At 45.0% G+C, this 24,734-nt stretch overlaps 4 protein-coding genes across 4 annotated transcripts; 2 read left to right on the plus strand and 2 right to left on the minus strand.

Annotated features, from left to right (window-relative positions):
• Positions 1-8,952: 8,952 nt before the first annotated feature.
• LOC110679784 (histone H2A) lies at positions 8,953-9,453 on the minus strand. The gene has a single exon (XM_021855516.1). It carries the CDS (start codon positions 9,367-9,369, stop codon positions 8,995-8,997), a length of 375 nt encoding a protein of 124 aa, XP_021711208.1. The 5' UTR covers positions 9,370-9,453; the 3' UTR covers positions 8,953-8,994.
• Positions 9,454-13,845: 4,392 nt separating this feature from the next.
• On the plus strand, positions 13,846-14,321 carry LOC110679770 (histone H2B). Its single transcript, XM_021855500.1, has one exon. It carries the CDS (start codon positions 13,895-13,897, stop codon positions 14,267-14,269), a length of 375 nt encoding a protein of 124 aa, XP_021711192.1. The 5' UTR covers positions 13,846-13,894; the 3' UTR covers positions 14,270-14,321.
• Positions 14,322-15,666: 1,345 nt separating this feature from the next.
• LOC110679728 (histone H1-like) lies at positions 15,667-17,137 on the plus strand. Its single transcript, XM_021855455.1, has one exon. The coding sequence runs from the start codon at positions 16,396-16,398 to the stop codon at positions 17,074-17,076; it is 681 nt and encodes a 226-aa protein (XP_021711147.1). The 5' UTR covers positions 15,667-16,395; the 3' UTR covers positions 17,077-17,137.
• Positions 17,138-22,535: 5,398 nt separating this feature from the next.
• Positions 22,536-22,945, minus strand: LOC110679803 (histone H4). The gene has a single exon (XM_021855534.1). It carries the CDS (start codon positions 22,892-22,894, stop codon positions 22,583-22,585), a length of 312 nt encoding a protein of 103 aa, XP_021711226.1. The 5' UTR covers positions 22,895-22,945; the 3' UTR covers positions 22,536-22,582.
• Between the last annotated feature and the right edge of the window lie 1,789 nt (positions 22,946-24,734).

Genomic DNA, 24,734 nt, shown 5'->3' on the forward strand with positions numbered 1-24,734 from the left:
GTCGTGCCAGACGTTGTCGAATGCTTTTTCAACATCGAGCAACGCCATGGCGGAGGATTTGGCAAGGGACTTGTTCCGCCTGAGGATGTTGGTTACTCGAGTCAGTTGGTGCACGGTTGAACGACCGCGTCGAAAGCCAAACTGTTCCTCGAGCAAGATGTTGTTTTGATCGGCTGCCGAAAGCAGCCGTCTGTTGATCGCTTTTTCAAAAAGCTTTGATAACCCTGAGAGAAGGCTGATGGGTCGATAGCTTTTGGGGGAGGAAGGATCCTTCCCAGGTTTCTTAATGGGGATGACTTTTGCTGACTTCCACGACGAGGGGAAGTAGCTAAGTCGGAGGCACTGATTGAAAATCAGTGCCAGATGTTGGTAGAACTGGAGACTCAATTGCTTGAGCTCCAAGTTCAGGATGTTGTCGAAACCTGGGGCCTTCATGTTTTTGGATGTTTTGAGATAGGCCAGCAACTCGTCGGCAGTGATCTCCAACTCCTCCGAGAAGTCGTTGGGAGATTGGTGTAGGTTAGCTGCGTGTTCGGAAACAGCAGCTTCGTGTGGGCTAGGAATGTCTAGCCCTAGATTGTGGGAGCTGACGAAATGCCGACCTATCTCAGCAGCCTTCTCCGCAGGGGTTATCAAGCGATCCTTAGAGTCGGTGTTGTCTAATGGGATCAACGGTGGAATAGGTCTGGGTTTGGATTTTAAAAGTTTGGTCATCTTCCAGAATGGCCTAGCACAATCTGGGAGAGAGCGGATCTTGTTGGAAAAATCATCGTTCCTGAGGTCCACCATTCTGGCCTTGATTATTTTGGATATGCGATTGACTTCGCTTTTCAACGCAGGCAGACCAGAGCGTTGGTACTGCCTGCGTTTGGTGTTCCTTAAACGAATGAGATCTTTGGTAACACGATCGATAAAAAGGGGGTTGCTCACCTGACCAGATGCTGGTACATGCTGTTCTCGGGCCACGGAGATGGCCTCTTCGACGCTCTGCAGGTGCCGGTCGATGTCTTCAGCGGACGCCAGGGGAGCCTCGTACTGGATGTTAGCGTCGACACACCGCTGGAATTGGCCCCAGTCGACACGATGGTAGTTGCGCCGGGTGACCCGATGCCGGTTGACCAGGGAACCAACTTCTGCCACCACCGGGTAGTGGTCCGAGCTCAGGTCCTGGTGAACGACCGGTTGGGAGATGTTGTCGGCCATGTTGGTCAGGAAGACATCAATGGTCGCATGGGCCCCGGACCGGCTCAGGCGGGTGGGTGAATCCGGGCTCAGGATGGTGTAGTGGCCTTCCTCCAGGTCCTGTTGTAGGATGAGGCCGTTCCTATTTCGCCGGGGGTTTCCCCAGGTCTCGTGCCTTGCGTTCAGATCGCCAGCCAGGATGAACTGCCCCTGCCGCCGTGTCAGTTTGACGAGGTCTTGCTTTAAGGCCGCCGATGTTCCGTCGTTGATGTTGGTTTGCTTCGGGCAGTACGCCGCGATGATCGTGATTGGGCCGATGGAGGTTTCCACCCGAACACCTACGGCCTCGATGATTTGGAGTTGAAAGCTCGGCAGCAGGGTGCAGTTGACGTTCCTCCGCAGAGCAACCGCAACGCCTCCACCTTCGGATCCGCACCGGTCAAGCCGCACGAGCCGGAAGTCGGGGATGAAGATGTTAACTTCCGGCTTGAGGTGCGTCTCCGTTATCACGGCTATGTCGATGCCTTCCTGGTCCAGGAAGGCGGACAACTCTCGATTTTTGCTCCGGAGGGAGCAAGCGTTCCAGTTGAGGATCTTGGTGGTGGCCTCACGGGCCATATTTGGATAAGAACGCAAATACCACCGAGTTGGCGGCGTCGATCTGTTCCGACTTGGAACGGCAGGCTCGTAGCCGTTGGAAAAGGTTCCTTGTGTATTCCAACATTTGCTCCGGCGTGTACAGGGAGCCGTCGTCGTCGGAGGGAGGAGGAGTGCCGGAAGCACTGGGTCCAGGATTCCCCCATCCAGGAGGGGGCGCATTCCGGACCGATGGAGCAGCGGCGGCGGCCGCGAGGCGTTGCTGAACGGAGGGGGCCGACTGGCGGGATGCCTGCCGGTGGGTTGGTTGAAGCGGTGGCAGATTGGGCACTTGGTAGCGGGGCGTCGGGAAGTGCTCCTCAGTCAGCGGTGGGGGTGGTTGGCGCTGGCGTTGCCGTCCCAGCTTCTTGGCGGACGCTTGCTGGCGGATTGCCAGAAACTCCGCACGTTTGGGGCAGTTGCGGCTGCTGCCCTCGTGGTTTGCACCGCAGTTGGCGCACTTCGATTCGGTGCCCTCCATCGGCTGGCAGGTCGAAGTGGCGTGCGCACCGGCACATTTGCCACAGCGGGGCTTCATATGGCAATTCCTGGTCCCGTGGCCGAACGCGAGGCAGTTGCCACACTGCGTCACGTCTCGTTTTTTCGGGCGGTAGCGCTCCCATTCCACCACGATGTGGAAGAGCGCTCTCACTCTTGTCAGGCCCGCCATGGTGGTAGACCCCTTCTCCAAATGGGCCAGGTAGAGCTGGTCCCGGTGTCGTCCTCCTTGTGCTCGCCGGATGGGGAACACACTCGTCGCCTTGAGTCCAGCCGCCTTCATTTCATCGATGATGGCCTCCGGGGTGAACTCCGGCAGCCCTCGGACGAGTACTTTGAACGGCTTGCTACCGGGGGCATCGTGGGTGTAGAATTCCACCCCTTTTGCCTTCAGCAGCTTGCCGGCCTTGTCGTAATCGGCGCCGGAGGCGCACATGATCTTAGTGCCGGTATGGCACAGCTTGAACAGTGGCCGGATGTTGTTGGCCGCTAGCTCGGATCGCAGCGCCGAGAGGTCCTTCGACGCCGTGAAGAGGGGGGGAACCTTCGCGCCCGGGGGGGCTTGGTCCACAGGCAGGGAGGCAAACTTGTTATTTGCCAGCAACCTGCTGTATGCCGCCGGGTTGGCATCTTCATTCCTGGCTCGTTTTGGCGCGCTGGTCTGCCCGCTGTCGGCCAGCGGGGCGGGGGTCGAGGCGGAGTCCGCCTTTTGCTTCCGATTGCGACCCATCGCTATGGGCCGCGGTTGCTCTGCTTCGACTAGCAGAGATGCTTTCTGGCTAGCCACCCCTAGGAGGTAGGTTAGCGCCGGAGAGCAGTCGCGGGAGCGGGAAATCGCGAAAAAAGAGTGCACTTCGCACACGCACGGAAGAGAATTCGAACTTGTCTCGCAACTCAAAAAGACACGCAACCGTTCACAACGGCAGTTCGATTCGGAATGATGGCTGCGCCAAACACTAGCGGCCACTTTTATACCCACTCGAGGGTTGAGTTCTTCTTTCCTCTCTTGCTTTTTCTATTCTTCCGTGGCTTCCGATTGGTTGCCTGCATCGATATGAGCATATAAAAGAGGACTGCCTGGTTTTTGACGTTAACTACGTCTTACGGCAATATACTGGGTGTCAATTGAAAATCTAAAATTTTGCGACCGTCACGAAATTATGAAAGATTTTGAACGCTAATAACTCAGTCATTTATCTATAGATTTTAAAAATTTTCCCACCAATCGGTCGGAAATGTATACAGCAATTTTCTCGAATGGAGAAAACTATTGAATATCGACAATAAACTATTGAAAATTTGGAAAATGTCGACCCCTTTCTTACGCAACCAATCACGTGCAAGCAGTTTTCCACGCTTCTTTTGCGTTCCGCTTCGCACTATAAAAGCAGACCGATTCCTGCTTCTTCGCTCATTCTTCTTTTTGCCGTCAGACTGTGAACATGGTCAGCGAGCAAGTCTCGAGTGCCTTTCGCATTCTCAGCTCAGTTTTCAATGGAACGCGAATGAAACAACAACACGCCGCCACGACTGAAGCCGCTTGTTGAAGCGCACATCGTCATCGCCACCGCAAACCTCATCGGGCGAGGAGGATTTGTACCAGTGCGCCGTCAAAATGTGTCAGTGTTACGCAAATTCAACATTTCAATCGGCCCTTTCCAGAGCCAACAAATGTGTTTTAAAGAGTTGATTGTGTAATATTCCTTAATTTGTTCGAGATGGCTGAAGAAAATCGACCAAAGCCGCTTGTTGAAGCGCACATCGTCATCAGCACCGAAAATCTCACCGGGCGAGGAGGATTGCAACCAGTGCGCCGTCAAAATGTGTCCGTGTTACGCAAATTCAACAATTCAATCGGCACTTTTCAGAGCCAACAAATGTGTTTTAAAGAGTTGATTGTGTAATATTCTTAAAATTGTTCGAGATGGCTGAAGAAAATCGACCAAAGCCGCCAAAATGTGTCCGTGTTACGCAAATTCAACAATTCAATCGGCCCTTTCCGGAGCCAACAAATGTGTTTTAAAGAGTTAATTCTGTAATATTCCCTAATGTGTTTACCACATACTTGCTATAATTTCTTAATTCATCTCATAGCAGCATACAATAATTGATTTATTACGAATAATTGACAATACGGCAATTTGAGGATGTTTCCGAAGACGCTGCTGCAGTGCCGTCGGGATGCAATAATAGCATAATGCTAATCTTGTCATTCCCTTACCCAGACATCAGTTTCATATAGCCTATTTCCCAGATAAGAAAACTAAGAATTTGAAAGGAGGAGCATCACCTGCTATTCTAAGGGTATAAAGCATCCCTTCTTCGTTGAATTCGGTTTCATTCTGTTTTCGCTTTCGAGCTGGTAAGAGCTCCTGCAAACCTGCTCAGCTCCTCGCTACCAGAGGCAAGCTGTTTGTACGAGATGGCTGAAGAAAATCGACCAAAGCCGCTTGTTGAAGCGCACATCGTCATCAGCACCGAAAATCTCACCGGGCGAGGAGGATTGCTACCAGTGCGCCGTCAAAATGTGTCCGTGTTACGCAAATTCAACAATTCAATCGGCACTTTTCAGAGCCAACAAATGTGTTTTAAAAAGTTGATTGTGTAATTTTCTTTAATTTGTTCGAGATGGCTGAAGAAAATCAACCAAAGCCGCTTGTTGAAGCGCACATCGTCATCAGCACCGAAAATCTCACCGGGCGAGGAGGATTGCAACCAGTGCGCCGTCAAAATGTGTCCGTGTTACGCAAATTCAACAATTCAATCGGCACTTTTCAGAGCCAACAAATGTGTTTTAAAGAGTTGATTGTGTAATATTCTTTAATTTGTTCGAGATGGCTGAAGAAAATCGACCAAAGCCGCCAAAATGTGTCCGTGTTTACGCAAATTCAACAATTCAATCAGCTCTTTCCGGAGCCAACAAATGTGTTTTAAAGAGTTAATTGTGTAATATTCCCTAATGTGTTTATCACATACTTGCTATAATTTCTTAATTCATCTCATAGCAGCATACAATAATTGATTTATTACGAATAATTGACAATACGGCAATTTGAGGATGTTTCCGAGGACGCTGCTGCAGTGCCGTCGGGATGCAATAATAGCATAATGCTAATCTTGTAATTCCCTTACCCAGACATCAGTTTCATATAGCCTATTTCCCAGATAAGAAAACGAAGAATTTGAAAGGAGGAGCATCACCTGCTATTCTAAGGGTATAAAGCATTCCTTCTTCGTTGAATTCGGTTTCATTCTGTTTTCGCTTTCAAGCTGGTAAGAGCTCCTCCAAACCTGCTCAGCTCCTCGCTACCAGAGGCAAGCTGTTGATCACCAAGCGGCGGCAAGTTTGTACGAGATGGCTGAAGAAAATCGACCAAAGCCGCTTGTTGAAGCGCACATCGTCATCAGCACCGCAAATCTCACTGGGTGAGGAGGATTGCAACCAGTGCGCCGTCAAAATGTGTCCGTGTTACGCAAATTCAACAATTCAATCGGCCCTTTCCAGAGCCAACAAAGGTGTTTTAAAGAGTTGATTGTGTAATATTCCCTAATGTGTTTACCACATCTCTTTATTCATCTCATAGCATCATTCAATTACTGATTTATTACGAATAATTGACAATACGGCAATTTGAGAATGCTTTCGAGGACGCTGCTGCAGTGCCGTTGGGATGAGTGCTCAACATTTCACAACGATTGTAAAATAGAGTGGCATTTCAAACAGCGTCTTTGTTTTCCCATATTTTATGGGACAACTTCGATGACGAAAATTATCACATGTAACAAAATTGCACAGTCGAGTCTAGTACACGACACTGAAGACGGCCTTACAGTTGAGGTCGAAATACGCGTATCTGTCAAAGGATACAAACTCTAGTGGAATTTATTGTACTAAACTCAGTTTTATAATTAAGTTTCACAACTTAATAATTAAGTTTTATTTATTATGAAGGTAAATTTCTGATCGATTATTACAATTGCCAGAATTATTAGAATCTACTTCAAGATTGTAATAATTCTGGTAATTGTAATAATGGATCAGAAATTTACCTTCATAATAAATAAAACTAATGATTATCAATAGCTAATTATTGAATATTTAGTAAATGTCAACCCTTCCGACAAATCATTCATTTCTTACGCATTAGCATTTTCTGAGATTTTCAAGTAATTCTCAGCCCAACACATCATTGGTACATGCCCATTTCCCAGATTTGACTATCAGAAAGAGAAGAACACGAAAGGGAGGAGCATCATTTGCTATTCTAAGGTAATGAAACATGCTTTCTACGTCAGATTCGGTTTCATTCCATTTTCGCTTTCGAGCTGGTAAGTGCTCCGAACCTGCTCAGCGAGGAGTAGCTCGCTGCCAGAAGCCTGCTGAGATGTAGATTTTCAAGTTGCCAATCCAGCGTCTGGTTTGTGAAATCGAACAAGATTTCTAGATTGGCTCTCGCTTTGAAAATTGGACCTGCGGGAATCAGTGTGCCGTAATGCAAGATTTGTACGAGATGACTGAAGAAAATCAGCCAAAGCCGCCTGTAGAAGCGTTCATCGTCATCGCCACCGCAAATCTCTTCGGGCGAGGATAATTTTAGTCTGTGCGCTGTCAAAATATGTCTGTGTTACTCGAATTTAACAATTCAATCGGCCCTTTCCAGGCCAACAAATGTGTACTAAAGAGTTAATTGTGTAATATTTCCTAATACCACATACTTGCTATAATCACTTAATTCTTCTCGTAACATCATACAATATCTGATATGTTATGAATAATTGCAAATAGGAGCCTTCCTTAGCCGAGTTTTAAGAGTCCGCGGTTACAAAGCAAAGTCATACTGAATGTGTCTGTGTTTGATTCCCGGTCGGTAATTTCGTAATGGAAATTTTCTTAATTTCCCTGGGCATAAAGTATCATCGTACCTGCCACACGATGTACGAATGCGAAAATGGCAACTTTGGCAAAGAATGCTCTCAGTTAATAACTGTGGAAGTGCTCATTGAACAGTAAGCTGAGAAGTAGGCTCTGTCACAGTGGGGACGTTATGCCAAGAAGAAGAAGAATTGAAAATACGACAAATTGAAATTTACGTTGGCGATGACGATATCGATGACTGAAGCACTTTTCCGAACGAAGAGCTTCTCACTGTTATTAAATTCACAAACCGTTACATTCTATAAGGTTGATAATATGGATATTCAAATGCAGCAAATCACATGGCGTAGTTAACGTCATGCGGTCGTGTCTTGTACACAACCCCCACTGATTTTTTTTGACCCTCATTCTGTCGCTGCGTTTCAACTGATCCGTTTGGATTGAAAGCAAATTAATCATCATCTAACACAATGGCCCGTACCAAGCAGACTGCTCGTAAGTCTACTGGAGGAAAAGCTCCTCGCAAGCAGCTGGCTACCAAAGCCGCTCGCAAGAGCGCCCCAGCCACCGGAGGTGTCAAGAAGCCTCACCGTTATCGGCCAGGAACCGTTGCTCTGCGTGAAATCCGTCGCTACCAAAAGTCGACTGAGCTGCTGATCCGCAAGCTGCCATTCCAGCGTCTGGTTCGTGAGATCGCCCAGGACTTCAAGACCGATCTGCGCTTCCAGAGCTCGGCTGTCATGGCCCTGCAGGAAGCGAGCGAGGCCTATCTGGTCGGTCTTTTCGAAGATACCAACCTTTGCGCCATCCACGCCAAGCGTGTCACCATTATGCCCAAGGACATCCAGCTGGCTCGCCGTATCCGTGGAGAACGCGCTTAAATTCGGTCTGCATTATAGTTGCCATTCTCAACAAAACGGCCCTTTTCAGGGCCACTAGAGCATTCCCTAAAAGAGTTGTGTGAGCAATTTTCCCTTCAGTGTACCTAAAACTGTTTGTTCCCCTGGGGGAACGATTACTTCCTAAAGCCCCTTGACCTTCCTCCTACCACCGAACGATCATACTCTCAACACTGATGAGGGAGGTACGTCAACCAACCGACAACTCGAGTTGTCCCTTCATGCTTCGCTTTGCACACACTTTTGAATGTGCATCTCCAGCGCGGACTTCATTCTCTGGTACCGGCCGTATGTTTCCCCTTCTTCTTATGCTCTTTTCCGGATGCAGAAGCTTTCCCAGCTCGCCTCCCCTTGTTGCTACAAACTAGACAACTCGAACATCCAACATTGAAAGTTTGACCGTATGATTGAAACGTAATCTTTGGCTTGTTTACTTTGAAACACACCCCTATGATAGTTATAATTGATAATTGTGGGGTTTGGAAATTGATTGATTCCTTTAATATTAGGAGCTCCTGATATAGCCTTTCCTCGAATAAATAATATAAGTTTTTTAAATACTACCTGCTTCATCAACTCTTCTATTGTCAAGCAGTAGATAGTAGAAAATGGGGCAGGAACTGGATGAACAGTTTACCCTCCTCTCTCTTCAGGAACAGCTCACGCAGGGCTGGCTGTTTCAATGTTTTATGTTTCTGTTTCGGCAAATTGAACTCCAAAAATCGAAAGTTCGAGGTATCCCGAACAGAACATTTAAGAAGCCCAAACGTTTCCCCCCGCGGAATCTAGGAATTGATTCAGAAATGGTCATAATATGGCCGATATCTCTTCATCGATCCTCTCTGTGGCTGGATATTGTCGTCCTGAAAAGGACGGTTTTTGGTTTGATGCACGCAGTGTAACTTATGCCTTCTTTTCGGTTTTCTTCGGCAGCAAGACAGCCTGAATGTTGGGCAGAACACCACCTTGGGCGATGGTAACACCGGACAGCAGCTTGTTCAATTCTTCGTCGTTGCGGATGGCCAACTGCAGATGACGGGGAATGATTCTGGTCTTCTTGTTGTCACGGGCAGCGTTTCCTGCCAATTCGAGCACTTCAGCGGCCAGATATTCCATAACGGCAGCCAAGTAGACTGGAGCGCCGGCACCGACACGCTCGGCATAGTTGCCCTTCCGGAGCAGACGGTGAATACGACCGACTGGGAACTGCAATCCAGCGCGGTTGGAACGGGACTTTGCCTTTCCCTTAACTTTGCCTCCTTTGCCGCGGCCAGACATTTTGTGGTTGAGTTTGAGTGGACTTGAGAAACAAACGTTCACGAAGCGTACGTAAGCGGTACTGATGGTGATTTCACCGGATGAGGGTATCTTTTATACATGCGTAGCCCTGCGCTGCACTCATACTAGGATGGTGCGAACGAAATGGATGAAGTAGCAAACGAAGCGAAGGGGCGGAACAGCGCTCACCATTCTACGGGTATAAAAGAGAACCGACTGGTTCGGTCGGGCATGATTCCAGTCTGTTCCGTCGTCGCGATAAGACGTGTTTTAGACTTTTCGTTCGTAATTAAGTAAGTGTGTCGATTACGTGCTGCCCAGTATGGGTAAGCGAGGACGCCGTCGCTCGAGCAATGGCTCTAAGCAAAACAGCCCGCAGTCGGCTCTCAAGAAGCCGAAAGAAGGAAGCCCGACCGGTCATCGAAAGCGTGCCAAATCAAGCAACATCGTGGCAGGAACCCAGAGCGTCATCACCGAAGCTGGCACTGCTGAAAACCGAAGCGAGATGGGAGGATTCGGCGACATTGGCCAAACCGATGACTTCATCACACCATTCATCCACCAGAATGGAAACCAACCATCCAAGATTCCTCCTCTGGTGGTGAAAAGTGTCCCTCTTGGCCAACTCAAGCAGGACCTCCGTGCAAACGGCATCGATGCCCAGTTCAAACTCACACGAATTGGCATCAAAATCGTGGTCCACACGAAGGAAGCGATGGAAGCTACCAAAGCCTACCTCCAGCGGAAGAAAGCGGAATACTTCACCCATGACGCCCCCGAGGAGAAACCCTTCAAAGCAGTCATTCGTGGTCTACCGATCACGGAGAAAAGCCTCATCGAAGCGGAATTGATCCAGCACTACAAGCTGCAGCCTGTGGCAATCCACGTCATCGCCCGGAAGTTCAGCGAAGGCGACAATCGAGATTGCCTCTACCTCGTCCACTTCCGAAAGGGATCCACCACGCTGAACGCGCTGAAGGCGGTGCGTACGCTGAACGACATGATCGTGACCTGGGAAGCCTACCGTGGTTCACACCGTGATGTAACGCAATGCATGCGGTGCCTGAACTTCGGCCACGGAACTCGAAATTGCAACCTCAAGCCCCGCTGCAACATTTGTGCTCATCCGCACATCACAGCGGATTGCCCCCACGAGGATGTAGCAGCCTACAAGTGTGTCAACTGTGGAAGTGGACACAAAGCCTCCGACAAGATTTGCCCCAAGCGCGAGGCATACAAGCAGATTCGGAAGAATGCAGCGACCAGAAACCTCCCCGGAAGAAGAGCTCCTGAGAATCAACAGCTGTTCCGCCAGGATGAATTCCCGGCCCTCCAACAAAACAGCAATCAGCGCCAGCAACCCAACGTCACCCCGTCTTGGCCTAGACAGCCGAGAACGACCACCGCAACACCGAGTTCATCTCAACATCCGGTTCCCCAGGTGAGTGCTAACGCTGCTTCCTTCCCTGATGATGAATGTGAATCTGTCCCGCAAAGTGGTTCGCTCTATGCCCCAGAAGAATTGGTTAGGATCTTCCTGGACATGTCGGACAAACTGAAACGTTGTCGTTCCCGGCATGAACAAGTAGAAACGTTGGGAGTGTTCTTGATCCAGTATGGTCGATAGCTCTATCCAGATTGTAACTTGGAACGCTAGGTCACTCCGACCTAAAATGATAGAATTTGGACAATTTCTAGTTGATAGGAATATTCAAGTGGCCTTGATCACGGAAACTCACTTAAATCCTAACATTAAGCTGAGTATTCCAAACTACAAAATTATCCGTCATGATCGTCAGGATACCAAAGGTGGTGGTGTCGCCATAGTAATAGCTAATCACTTGAAGTTTAAGGCATTACCCCATTTCAACACCAAAGTTATCGAAGCCATTGGCATAGAAATAGAATCCAGTGTTGGCAAAGTTAGACTCATCAGCGCATACTTTGGGCAACAAACAAAAATTACTGATGGCAGCAGGCTGTCATTCAGTCAGGATCTCAGGAAGCTAGCACACACAAATTGCAAGTTCATTATTGGGACCGACTTGAACGCCCGGCATCCTAGCTGGGGTAATATTGGGTCCAATGCCAACGGCAAAATCCTGTTTGAGGATCTTCAGGCTGGTATATACTCCATCCATCACCCAGTCTCTCCAACGTACGTAACTGTTAAAGGTTCACCATCAACACTTGACTTTTTCCTGTCAAACTTGTCGAACGGGATTAGTGAACCCGAAACCATCCAGGAGTTAGACTCAGATCACTTTCCGGTAGTGGTAAGAGTAGGAATCACCAGTGAATCAAGACCTTTGACATCCAAGAAGAACTTTCATCGTGTTAATTGGGACAGGCTTCGAAGTTCAGTTGACAATCAACTCAATGCGGAACAAGCTATTGATACCAGGGATCAGATTGATGATGTGCTAGCAAACCTCATCCAGGTGATCCAAACGGCAGTTGATAACAATGTTAGGACCACAACGGTTCGTTCAGAAGTGATAGCATTAGACAATTTCACTAGAATCCTGATAGGTAAAAGAAATGCCCTTCTTAGACAATATCAAAGAACTGGTCATAGAAGACTGAAATCTATTGTGAATCGTCTCAGAAAAATAATAAGCAAAAGGTTGGAAGAAATCAAAAACCAGAAATTCCAAGAAAAATTAGCCAAACTCGACAACAATTCAAGACCCTTTTGGAAAATTGCAAAAATACTCAAGAATAGACCACAAACTGTTCCCCATCTTAAAGTAAACAATCAAATACTTATAACCCCAGTTGAAAAAGCCAATGCAATAGCCCTAAATATTGTTAAATCTCACGAAATAGGACTCACCATGAATAGCCAGATGGAAGATACAGTTAAACAAACAATAGAAACTTTAAACAACACCAATAGTTATCTACCTGAACAAAGCAAAATTAATGTAGAAGAAATCCATTCAATTCTGAAACGACAGAAAAACATGAAAGCATCAGGCGATGATGGCATTCTAAATATAGTACTAAAAAATCTAGGTGACAATAGTTTGAACCTCCTCTGCAATATTTTCAACAAATGTCTAAATATAAGTTACTTCCCAATCAGTTGGAAAAAATCAAAGGTGATTCCCATTTTAAAACCAGGTAAAGATCCCACGAATGAAAAAAGCTACAGGCCTATCAGTTTACTATCATCAATAAGTAAAATTTTTGAAAAACTAATTCTGCACCGGTTAAATGAACATATCCAAAGAAATAACATTCTCATGGACGAGCAATTTGGCTTTCGCAAAGGCCATTCAACAACACAACAACTAGCCAGGGTAGTAAACAGGATCAAAAGAAACAAAGAAATCGGATATTCAACAGCAATGGCTCTTTTAGACATCGAAAAAGCCTTCGATAATGTATGGCATGAGGGATTAGTTCACAAACTAGTTCGATACAATTTCCCAACCTACTTGGTTAAAATATTACACGATTATCTAATCAATAGACAATTCAGAGTGTACCTTCAAGGACACTACTCCGAACAGCACACAATACAAGCAGGAGTCCCCCAGGGGAGTATTCTAGGCCCAGTCCTCTATTCAATATTTACATCGGACATTCCACCACTTATAGATGGAGAATTATCTTTGTTTGCAGATGATTCTGCCATCCAAGTCAGAGGCAGAATCACTCGACACATTACAACCAAATTACAAAACTGTCTAGAAACATTTATAAACTATATGAAATTATGGAAAATCAAAATCAATGCCATAAAAACACAAATAATACTGTTTCCTCTAAATCAGTCACCCAAACACAAACCAAACACAAAAATTGTTATAGATGGAAATGAAATAGAATGGTCTCCTCATGTAAAATATCTTGGCTTAACAACAGATGCAAAACTTTTGTTCAACAAACATGTAGAAAACACTAAAACTAAATGCCTCATACTACTGAATAGACTTTACCCATTAATTAACAAAAATTCAAAACTAAACATAAAAAACAAATTAGCAATATATAAGCAAATAGTACTACCTGTATTGGACTATGCAGCTCCAATATGGGACATTTGTGCCAAAAGCCACAAAAAGAAACTTCAAATCATACAAAACCGATTCTTAAAAATAATCTTTGGCTTAGAGAGAAATACAAGAACTACTTTAGTCCATGATATGGCACAACTAGAACTACTGGAAGCGAGATTCCAAAAACTAAAAGAAAAGTTTGTAAACAAAACTAGATTATCAGAATATGAAACAATACGAAACATTTATAATTAGTAGTTAGTAAGTAGAGTTAAGTTAGGTTAAGATCAAACAAAAACAGAAACAAAGTTTCAAATGTATACCACATACTATATGTAAAAACATCCAACAAGAAAATGAAGACTAAAGTTGATATGCCTAATTGGTAATTCTCTTAAATTGTTATAACAAATCGATGTATTTAAAAGCTGAAATAAAAAATGATTTAATACAAAAAAAAATCGGTCGGGCATCAGTTTCAGTTTTCGTTTGGAATCTAAAACAACGTTAGCAGCACGATGGCACCGAAAACCAGCGGAAAGGCCGCGAAGAAATCCGGCAAGGCCCAGAAGAACATTGTCAAGGGCGATAAGAAGAAGAAGAAGCAGCGCAGGAAGGAAAGCTACGCCATCTACATCTACAAGGTGTTGAAGCAAGTTCACCCCGACACTGGCGTTTCGTCGAAAGCCATGAGCATCATGAACAGCTTCGTCAACGACATCTTTGAGCGTATTGCCGCCGAAGCCTCCCGCCTGGCCCACTACAACAAGCGTTCGACGATCACATCCCGCGAAATCCAAACCGCCGTCCGGCTTCTGCTCCCGGGAGAGTTGGCCAAGCACGCCGTTTCGGAAGGCACCAAGGCCGTCACCAAGTACACCAGCTCCAAGTAAATGACGACCGACACTGCGTTCAATCACACCAAACCAAAAGGCCCTTTTCAGGGCCACTATTTCAATCCCGAAAAAGAGTTGATTTTGAAAATCTGACACTAGACTGTTTTATCACACTATTGAACCGACTGAGGTAGTGTCACGGCGGTGACTTCATACGTGACAACACCCCCCTCTCTTATCAGTTTGAATTTATTCAATTCATTTTATTTATTCGATGTTATCAGTTTCAGTATTGATTAATTATAACGATTACAGTTGCAGAGATTTGGATCCCCATTCAGCTGCGTAATAAATAATAGGAACTTAATTGTTAAGCAGTATAGGGAAAAATCTGTTCACAAAAAAACCCTAGATCTAAGTTTTTCCATCCGTTTGAATTTAAAACAAGAAGATCCACTTCGTACGTTCAACATTTCTGCTGATTGCAAAAAAATGTTGTACCTTAACCACACTTCATTCACTAGCAGAACGTTTAAAGTTCAATATTTATGCTGATTGCCATGTTGCACCTTAACAACTTCATTTTTGCTATCGGTTGTGCTGCATGTTAGTAGTTTAGACAATTTTGACATCATAGGACTAGCTAGCTAGGCAGGCATGATGACAAGTTTCGTGGTTCGTTCGTTCTTCTTCTCAACGTATTGGAAAGAAGCTCATTATGTTTTCTAGCGTCCCATTACAAACGATCTCGTAAGAGCATCCCAGCAGTTCAGGCTATCATAATAACGTTTATCGAACAACAGTTGATGCAAATGGTATCGATCGGATAATCTCGATAATGCCATCAATCAGTTCCCATTGATGGGGCCCATTCACATAGTTCATGGGTGGGTGGTGTGTCTTCGAGATGTAACGGGTCAAACGAAATTGGGAAAACATTCTTATACACAATGGGTGGTGGGCGCGTTGCAAATGGTCATTGTTGGCGTTATGAAGTTTGCGAATGATGGTGACATGACACGTTGTGTGGTTGCCATTCGGCTTCCTGGCTCGGGTGTTGCTCAGTACTAGCACGGACAGACACGTTGAACAGCCCCTGAGGGCACTGTACACAAAAATATATCTCGATCGGGGGGAGTGTAGGGTGCAGTTTCTACACCGGGAACACGTGCCGTGGGGCATGTTAGGGACTTCCGAGAACAATTTGTCGCGAATTCAGCGCGACATGTCCGGTACTACTGCCGCCAGAAGAGATTGTATGGAATGTTCATTCGATGCAACTGCAGCTAGCAAAACCGATGCCTATTCGGGCAGATTTCGCACTAGCTCATTTGCAGATTCCACCGCAGGGAGGGTGCTTGCTTTGCTTGCTTGCTTCTTGAAGTAAAACATTCTCAGATAAGCTAGATCCATAGTAGCACGTGCACTGTCCTTTTCCAATGCAGTTGCCGCCGATGGCTGAGGCAATGCCAGCAATTTGCACACATTCGACCAACCAACAGTGCACAGGTGGAAGGTGATTAGTGTTTGGTGACATTGTTTTCCGGACAAAATGGCACAAACTTGTGTGACTGACGTCATAGTCGAGCCCAAGTTTTCGGTATGTTTGATGAAAAACATCAAATTAACATTGTTCAAAGTTTACTAAAACCAAACGCGTAACATCGCTCGTCGGCACTGGGAATGACTTTGTTTGAGGCTCATTAGGGGCCATTAGACACCGGCATACTGGCTATACCCGCATGTCACCGCAAAGAGCAACCATTCATGTTGCCAAATTCACCACCGCCGTGCAGGGTGGTATTGTTTCAATAGTTACTATTGATTGTTTTATCGAGCAAAGCCACACCATATGGCGCACGGGTGCTGTAAAGACATGTCTCAGCGGTGCTTCTCGCGAAACCGGCCCGATGTGGCGATGACGGGCTGCTAGCGAGACTCATGCACTCACCAAACGGACATACTAGACAGGCAAATACTTAGTGCGATTACCGGAAAAATGCGTTTTAAAAAGGTGTTACCAAAAATATGTACAATATTTCGCGAACAGTCATCCAGTGGACGACCATGTCTGCATCCCTAACACAGACGACGAAATCGAACACCGCACTGTTGCCAGAATTTCCGTCATTCATTCGTTTACTATCGCCATCGTGTGAGTGTTACTCTAGCTACCTATCGAGATGTCTGAAGTTGCCACTGAAGCCGCTGCCGCAGCCCCGGCTGCCTCGCCAGCCAAGACCAAGAAGCCAAGGGCCCCCAAGGGACAGGGCAAGCCGAAGAAGCCGTCGACCCACCCCCCAGTCAACGACATGGTTGTTGCTGCCATCAAAACCTTGAAGGAACGCAACGGATCGTCCCTGCAGGCCATCAAGAAGTACATCGCCGCCAACTACAAATGCGATGTCGCCAAGCTTGCCCCATTCCTCAAGAAGGCCTTGAAGAATGGCGTCGAGAAGGGCAAGTTCGTCCAAACCAAGGGCACCGGCGCTTCCGGTTCGTTCAAGCTGAAGGCTGAAGCTAAGAAGGCCGCCAGTGAGAAGAAACCGAAGAAGGCCGGCGAGAAGAAGGCCAAGAAGGCTACCGGAGAGAAGAAGAAGGCCACCAAGAAACCAGCTGGGGAGAAGAAGGCCAAGAAGCCAGCCGGCGAGAAGAAAGCCAAGAAGCCGGCTGCAGCCAAGAAAGCCAAAGCTGCTGGTGCCAAGGCTGCCAAAAAGGCCGGTGGTGTGAAGAAGGCTGCTGCTCCGAAGCAGAAGGCCACCAAACCTTCCAAGACCGCCGCCAAGAAGCCCAAGACCCCAAAACCGAAGAAGGCTGCCCCAGCCAAGAAAGCTGCCGCGAAGAAGACCGCTGCCAAGAAGTAAATTTGGGACAGCAACCGTACTGTTGTAAAACAGTATCTAACATCCAATCAGTCCTTTTCAGGACTACCATCCAAGTTTAGAACAAAGAGTTGCACAGTCAATGATATTCCATTTCCATTTATTTCCAGAGGGAAATAAATCCCCCCGAAAAGTTACGTGCACTTTGCCACTGAATGGCGAATTCTTCCCGAACCCTTTCGCAAATCAATAAAATTGGCCAATCATGCACCCCTTTCTCTGCCAGCAACTGTAAAGCCCGGACAGGTAGGCGAGCACTGGCTGGCACTCACTGTAGCGGTGCATCCGTACCCAAAGCAAACCTCCACTAGAGGAACAGCTTTTGATACACTCGAATGATTCAAGGATTTGAAGAAGTCTATCGACTTAAAGGCTCCCCCAGATCTAAGCGACTTTTTACGGCGACAGCGACAAAAAAACGTCGCGATTTCGCAGCGATTCGCGTCGTGTCAGTCAAGATGGTTCCATAGAAGAGTGCTTGCAGCGACACAACAACGAAATCGTGTCGCTGTCGCCGTAAAAAGTCGCGTAGTTTTGGGGGAGCCTTATTTAAATCGGGTTGAGATTCGTAGCGTTGCCTTGTGAAACCAAAACATGTTTTCGCGGCAACCTGGAATCGAACCAAGGACCTTGCGATCGATAGGCCCGTGCGTTTTTAATACACTCAGGCAAATGGACTATCGAAATACATTGGATGCACTTATGAAAATTCGCCACAATAAATCGGGTTGAAATTCATAGCTTTGCCTTATGAAACCAAACATTGGCAACAAAAAATGTTTCTCGCAGCAACCTGGAATCGAACCAAGGACCTTGCGATCGTTAGGTCTGTGCGTACACCACGCGCCTACCGACGCCTGGATGTGAGTTGATGCTAAAACGAAACATAAAGCGTTCGTATGTCAAAATGCAAAATGTATGCATTTCGATAGTCTAGTTCACAGGTCCGTACGTACCGGACCTACTGGGCAGGCTGAGTATCGACATCCCAAGTAGAGCGGTCAAGTACAGTTTGCTGCTAATAACCAAAGTAATCTTGACAGCTGATCCAGTATGAGCGAACTGCCACTATTTTCCTTGCGGAATAATCAAATTACTCTTGTGGATGTTGCAAATTAAGTTAATTGGCAGTAAAATACTAAGCCCAGGGATTGGCTTCTGAAAATCTCAATCTTTCGGGGCCAATGGGTCGACCTTGCTCAGTATGTTTGATTTTCGTAATCCAATGCTGTTCCACTATTCCAAAGATGAGAGCAAATCAATACAGTGTAACTGATTTTAAGCGTGATTGGCGAATCGAACGCCTCACATCCCCCCATCGCAGTTTGGGTACGAGAGAAAGAGAGTGAGCACCGCCGCCATTTGCTTGCGTGCACCGAGAAAAATTTGCGGCTCGAAAATTTGGCCCTGAGCTCCTGACACTCAAATTGAAACCGGTAAATTACTTCCGCCGCTGTTACTACACGTGGAGCATTTCCGTTGGAGTGAACGCGTCTTCATTATCAAAATTTTTTGTGCTCATTCTTTTGATTTATTTCGCACATGGGATTTTGCGAATGCCTCTTCTTCTTCTCATTTTTCTTGGCCGGCTTCTCACTTTATTTTTTTATGTGACCATTTTGCTCACATGGCTTGTTGGGAAGTTGAACCCAGACACCTTCAGCATGGGTTTGCTTTGTAGCCACCGACTTTACCACTACACTAAGGAAGGCCTTGACTGCTATTTATCAACATTATGCTCTTCAAGTGCGTCTTACTGCCGAGTTTCAGATAATTTGGCCGATGCCAAACTCCAGATGCCAAAATAAATCAGTGTTTCATTAAATTGATGTTTCTCTAAAGTAATTAAATCTAGGGTGAATTAAAAAAAATAAAACAAACCCACACATGTAGCAGCATCTACCTTACCTATTCAATTTGTAATCGATTAGTTAACTAATGAGAGATTAGAAACTCTTAAAATGCTGTTCCCAAGGAAATCTGGATTTATTGTGGTATGAATATTCAACAACTTAGGATTTTTTTTTGTATCCAATATGTTTGAGTGCAAAAACTTTCGGCAAGATTATTTTAGGCTAGTAAACTTTTCTTTCAAACTCTTGAGTCAAAAAGTTAGAGCCAAGCTCAAAAAATCAAACAAACATTGTTTGGTACTACATTGCTAATTATTGAGAAAAGTGAAACCTTTTTAAGAAGTTAGTACCGTAAAATGGGGTGTTAAGGACTCGTGGGGTTTTAAGGGATTGAACTTCTCCATCAAGTTTGAAAAGTCACAAAAACGTCGGAAGTCGATATATCAGTCATCTGAAATGCTTGCTTTGTTCGGAGGATTGTGAGCTGCATTATGTGATCGGGGATATCTATTAATATTAGGTATTGTGGAGTCTAGATATTGAAAACGATTCAAACCATTTTTGAAAGAATTTTATTGGCAAAAAAGATTTAACTACAAAACAATGAAACAATATTAACAAAACTATGTGAGTAACCCAGAACATAAGTATATTTAATTGAGATCACAACGCAGACAAAAGCTTTTGAAAATGTTATCTAGATTTCGCCTTTTAATATTTCTTATGGAAAAAGTTTCTTTTTGAAAGTTAGCGGGGTGTTAGGGGATTATCTTTTCTACTACTTTTTCCAAGTTACAAAACTCGTTCGATTTATGCCGATATATGTTCCATTATACTTTAGGCTTGTTCCGTGAAGTAACACTGCATTGTAAAGGTTAAGGGGACTATTTTGTTTGTTACTGAATATTACTAAAATGTCTAGCCCTGAAAATATGGGATTTTTTTTTTTTTTTTTTTTTCTCAGAGGCACCCGAGTTGCGCGAAGAGTGAAACCAAATCTACCTATCGAACTGTCAAACTGTCTACCTATCGAGCAGACCAGCAAAACAAATAGGGGCTATTTTCGAAGACGAAGGAGAACAATCATTCAAAGAAGCAAATGCAAATATATAGGTTATGATCCTGTTGCATTCAAGTATCAAAACCAATTCAAGACAATTTCAATATCGAGTTAGGGAGAGTTAACTGTACCGTCAAGCTACCATTCACCGTGCATTTAAGAAAAATTTGCACTTCAAAAAAATATAAAACTATTCCAAATAATTTGAAGCGTACTAGAATACCACTACGTAGCGGGCAATTATATAATAATTCAGGGAAAAATCTAAAACTAGTGATGCATAACAAAAAATTAGTCAAAAATTATGTTTGAAAATGTCATGTTAAGGTCGCCTCGTACCGTTCTATGTGTCACCATTTACCGTGCGTATAGTTTTCGTCATGATTTGATTTTGTATCTTGAAGAAACGTTGTTAATGGAGCAACTATGTTGCTAGTAGTGTGCGCATTCATTTTTAAGAGTATTCAAATCTTCATTTACAATAAAAACTATACAAAGTTTAAAAATTGGCTAAATTATTATTTTTTAATTAAAATCGTTATAGGAGGTTTGACTGTATTGTCCAAACCATTCCATATTCACTTAAATTCTAAATATGAAGTAGTTTAATGACGACATAACAATAAAACTAATATTATCGCATAATTTCATGCCTTTTACACTATACACGGTAATAGGATCCATATATATTGAAAAGGATCCATTCACCGTGCATTTGGGTTTCGACTGAAACACAATAAAAATTCTAATTTGCATTAAATCTCATTGCTCATACGATGAAATACATCTTACTAATAATATCCACAGTGAAAACTTGTTGAAATTTTGAAAAATTTCATACTCTATCGTTAAAATAAAAAATGTGATTTTTTGGCGTTTCTACTAAGATTGTTGCAATATCTCGTTATCAAACAGAATTCACATGATTTTGTCTACATAAACTAGGTTTTTCAAAATTATTTGTGGCAAAAACTAGTTCGTTTCATCAGTTTTATCTTATTTTGCTGACCAAAGAATGATTTGTGAAAATTGTATGAATATTCTGTAGGAATTTGTATATGTGCACGGTGAATGGAGGCCGCACGGTGACTGGTGACTTAACGGTATATAGGTTATGATCCTGTTGCATTTAAGTCTCAAAAACAATTCAAGACAATTTTACGAAGTATTGACAGTTTCCAGATTAATAACTATGAAAGATTTAGCAGTTAAAAGAAAACGGTTTGCGTTTGCAGGAGTTCCAAGTTCGATAATATTGATGTATTATCTGATTGAGGTTGAGCATAACTTATGAAAATGAATGAAAGCATCAAAGTTATTGATCAAAAAGATTATGTTTTGTTGTTGGCAAAATATGGTTTCATTTGCGAAAGTCAAATTCCTTTACAACCCTGTTTTGCAGTTACGTCAAAAATCACACATTTTCATGATTATCTCAGAAATCTGCCATAGGATCCTCATAATTGTGTTTGGCACGCGACGAGAGAATCCAGTACTGACCCGATTTTGTCAGCCAATTTCAGATTTGTCAAAAAATTGGTATCGTCATGTTTTACCACGTACCCTCTTTAAAAGTCCATGTAACCATGTCGAAATTTGAAAAACGGGAACAAAATAAAATGACCCGATTTGGTCAGCCTAAAATTCATCGAGGGGCTGACAAAATCGGGTCCTTACTGTAGTAGGGCTGTCCTTTGTTTAATTATTGACATACTAGAAGTTGCTTGAAAACACCCCATTTTACGGTAGACATTTCATCATCCACTTTCAATACATTTCAATGAAACTGATTTGTTCAAAGTCATAAATGCTTGTTGTGGTTTGTAGATTCGAAGCTTGGAAATGTTCGTTCAAAACGATTTTCCCGGTGACCTTCTCAAATTCCCGGTTTTTTCCCGTCGGTGGATTCAAATTCCCGTCTCTCACCCGGTTCGGTGATTCGTTTTCCCTTCGTTTCGTTTCGGGTGCGCGAACACAATTCCAGTGCTTGTAAATATTGATTGCAACCGCATCCATTTCTCATAAGGTACAGTGTGGAACATGATGAAATATTTGTTCGTCCATCGCATTGTGGAACCGAGCGAGGCAAACTAAGAAGTTCCTAACGCAATCCTAATGGAATTTGATGAGTGGTAATAGGTAATAGGGAGTGGTACGACGAGCGTTCCGTACCTGACACTGAAGTCCGGAGTTGAGATGCATGCACGTGAGATTGGTATGGAAAGATGCACGCACTGGATTTCACCGGCGTGGCATCATAGCGGTTGTTGTTTTCGAACCGACCGAAGTACAACAAGTAAGTAACAACAGTAGTGCCACCCCGGGAAATGACAGTGCTGACTAGACTAGACTATGTATGTATATATATATATTGGCATTTTATGGTGTCTTCCAATCGGAGACGAGAATTTTCTCCCCAAGCCACGCCACCGCCGGACTGCAAAAGCGTGTAGTGCTTGTCCCATTAGATTACCCTTGCTTTTAGTGTGTGAACATTTGTCGTATCAACTCCTTGATGAGTGTGTTTGGTGGCCCTGAAAAGGGCCGTTTGAAGAGCGAAACTTTGGAATGCGATTTAACCTCCGAAACCGTACAGGGTGCGTCCCTGACGCTTCAGAGCGTAGACAACATCCATAGCGGTAACGGTTTTACGCTTGGCGTGTTCAGTGTAGGTAACGGCATCACGGATGACGTTTTCCAGGAACACCTTCAACACACCACGAGTTTCCTCGTAGATAAGTCCGGAGATACGCTTGACTCCTCCACGACGAGCCAGACGACGGATTGCGGGCTTGGTGATACCCTGGATGTTATCACGCAAAACCTTGCGATGACGCTTGGCGCCTCCTTTTCCGAGTCCTTTGCCTCCCTTGCCACGGCCGGTCATTTTGGATGAATTTGGTTCTGTGTTCGACGACGGTAGTACTGGAACTGATGGCTGCGCCAATTTCATTTCATTAAATTCATTTTATTTTCATTTTGGATTTTTGTACAAAATTATTTTACATGTTAAGGGTTTGACCCCGAAGGGGTCCTTCAACTTTGTTTGTAATGGTTTTTGCTTGGCTGGTTTGATATTGTGGTGTTACCCTAGTTTTTCTTGGCCTTATGGGCTCTGGTAATTTTTATAAAAAGAGAATTTGATAACCTAACTAACTATTTACACTACAAGAAAAATTTGATAACCTAGGGGGGAACGAGGTCCCGGATGACCTGCTGGTCCGATTGATGGCAACGAGCCCTAAATCTGCCGATCGAGTCACCAAAGCGCTCCTCTAGTGTTTTGATCTCGGCCAGACGGTGGACCTCGGTTGTCCTCGTTCTCGGAGGACTATTGAGGATCATCCGGAGGAACTTATTTTGGGTCCTCTGGAGCCTCAGATGGTGGGTTTTAGCGCAACTCTCCCAGATTGGTACGCCATATTCAATTACTGGAAGAATGACCTGTTTGTAAACAGCAAGCTTATTCTTCAGAGACAGAGTTGACTTCCGGTTGATCAGGGGGTACAATGCTTTGAGCAAGATGTTGCTTTTAGTGACCGTTTTGTCAACCTGCTGTCTGAAGAGAAGCTTGCTGTCTAACGTTAGCCCAAGGTAGTCGGCTGCATCAGACCATTCCACCGTTGATCCACCGAGGGTGATTTTACAATCCTCAGCCGGAACAAGTCTGGGGGATTTGGAATAGGGGAAGAGGATGACCTGGGTCTTCGCTGCGTTGATACAGATCTTCCAGCTGTTCAAATAATCTGACAAGACGTTCAGGCCTCTCTGGAGTCGAGATGTTAGTGCTCTCGTGAATCTGCCGCTGTAGACGACTGATGTGTCGTCAGCGAACAGTGACAGAGAGCCGCCTTCAGGGAGCTGAGGCATGTCCGAGGTGAACAGGTTGTATAGTAGGGGACCTAAAATACTGCCCTGTGGGACACCTGCGGGGATGTTGTGAGGGTCTGAGTTGACTCCATTAAGGGAAACCCTGAACGTCCTGTTAAACAGATAGTTTTTGATGATTTTCACCAAATAGGTGGGAAGATTGTATCGGTGCAGCTTGTACACCAGGCCGTCGTGCCAGACGTTGTCGAATGCTTTTTCAACATCGAGCAACGCCATGGCGGAGGATTTGGCAAGGGACTTGTTCCGCCTGAGGATGTTGGTTACTCGAGTCAGTTGGTGCACGGTTGAACGACCGCGTCGAAAGCCAAACTGTTCCTCGAGCAAGATGTTGTTTTGATCGGCTGCCGAAAGCAGCCGTCTGTTGATCGCTTTTTCAAAGAGCTTTGATAACCCTGAGAGAAGGCTGATGGGTCGATAGCTTTTGGGGGAGGAAGGGTCCTTCCCAGGTTTCTTAATGGGGATGACTTTTGCTGACTTCCACGACGAGGGGAAGTAGCTAAGTCGAAGGCACTGATTGAAAATCAGTGCCAGATGTTGGTAGAACTGGAGACTCAATTGCTTGAGCTCCAAGTTCAGGATGTTGTCGAAACCTGGGGCCTTCATGTTTTTGGATGTTTTGAGATAGGCCAGCAACTCGTCAGCAGTGATCTCCAACTCCTCCGAGAAGTCGTTGGGAGATCGGTGTAGGTTAGCTGCGTGTTCGGAAACAGCAGCGTCGTGTGGGCTAGGAATGTCTAGCCCTAGATTGTGGGAGCTGACGAAATGCCGACCTATCTCAGCAGCCTTCTCCGCAGGGGTTATCAAGCGATCCTCAGAGTCGGTGTTGTCTAATGGGA

Source organism: Aedes aegypti, chromosome 3 (genome assembly GCF_002204515.2).
Source record: "Aedes aegypti strain LVP_AGWG chromosome 3, AaegL5.0 Primary Assembly, whole genome shotgun sequence".
NCBI lineage: Eukaryota > Metazoa > Arthropoda > Insecta > Diptera > Culicidae > Aedes > Aedes aegypti.

Excerpts from the sequence above, each read along its gene's own strand:
- LOC110679784 (XM_021855516.1), bottom strand. The coding sequence starts at position 9,369 with ATGTCTGGCCGCGGCAAAGGAGGCAAAGTTAAGGGAAAGGCAAAGTCC.
- LOC110679770 (XM_021855500.1), top strand. The coding sequence starts at position 13,895 with ATGGCACCGAAAACCAGCGGAAAGGCCGCGAAGAAATCCGGCAAGGCC.
- LOC110679728 (XM_021855455.1), top strand. The coding sequence starts at position 16,396 with ATGTCTGAAGTTGCCACTGAAGCCGCTGCCGCAGCCCCGGCTGCCTCG.
- LOC110679803 (XM_021855534.1), bottom strand. The coding sequence starts at position 22,894 with ATGACCGGCCGTGGCAAGGGAGGCAAAGGACTCGGAAAAGGAGGCGCC.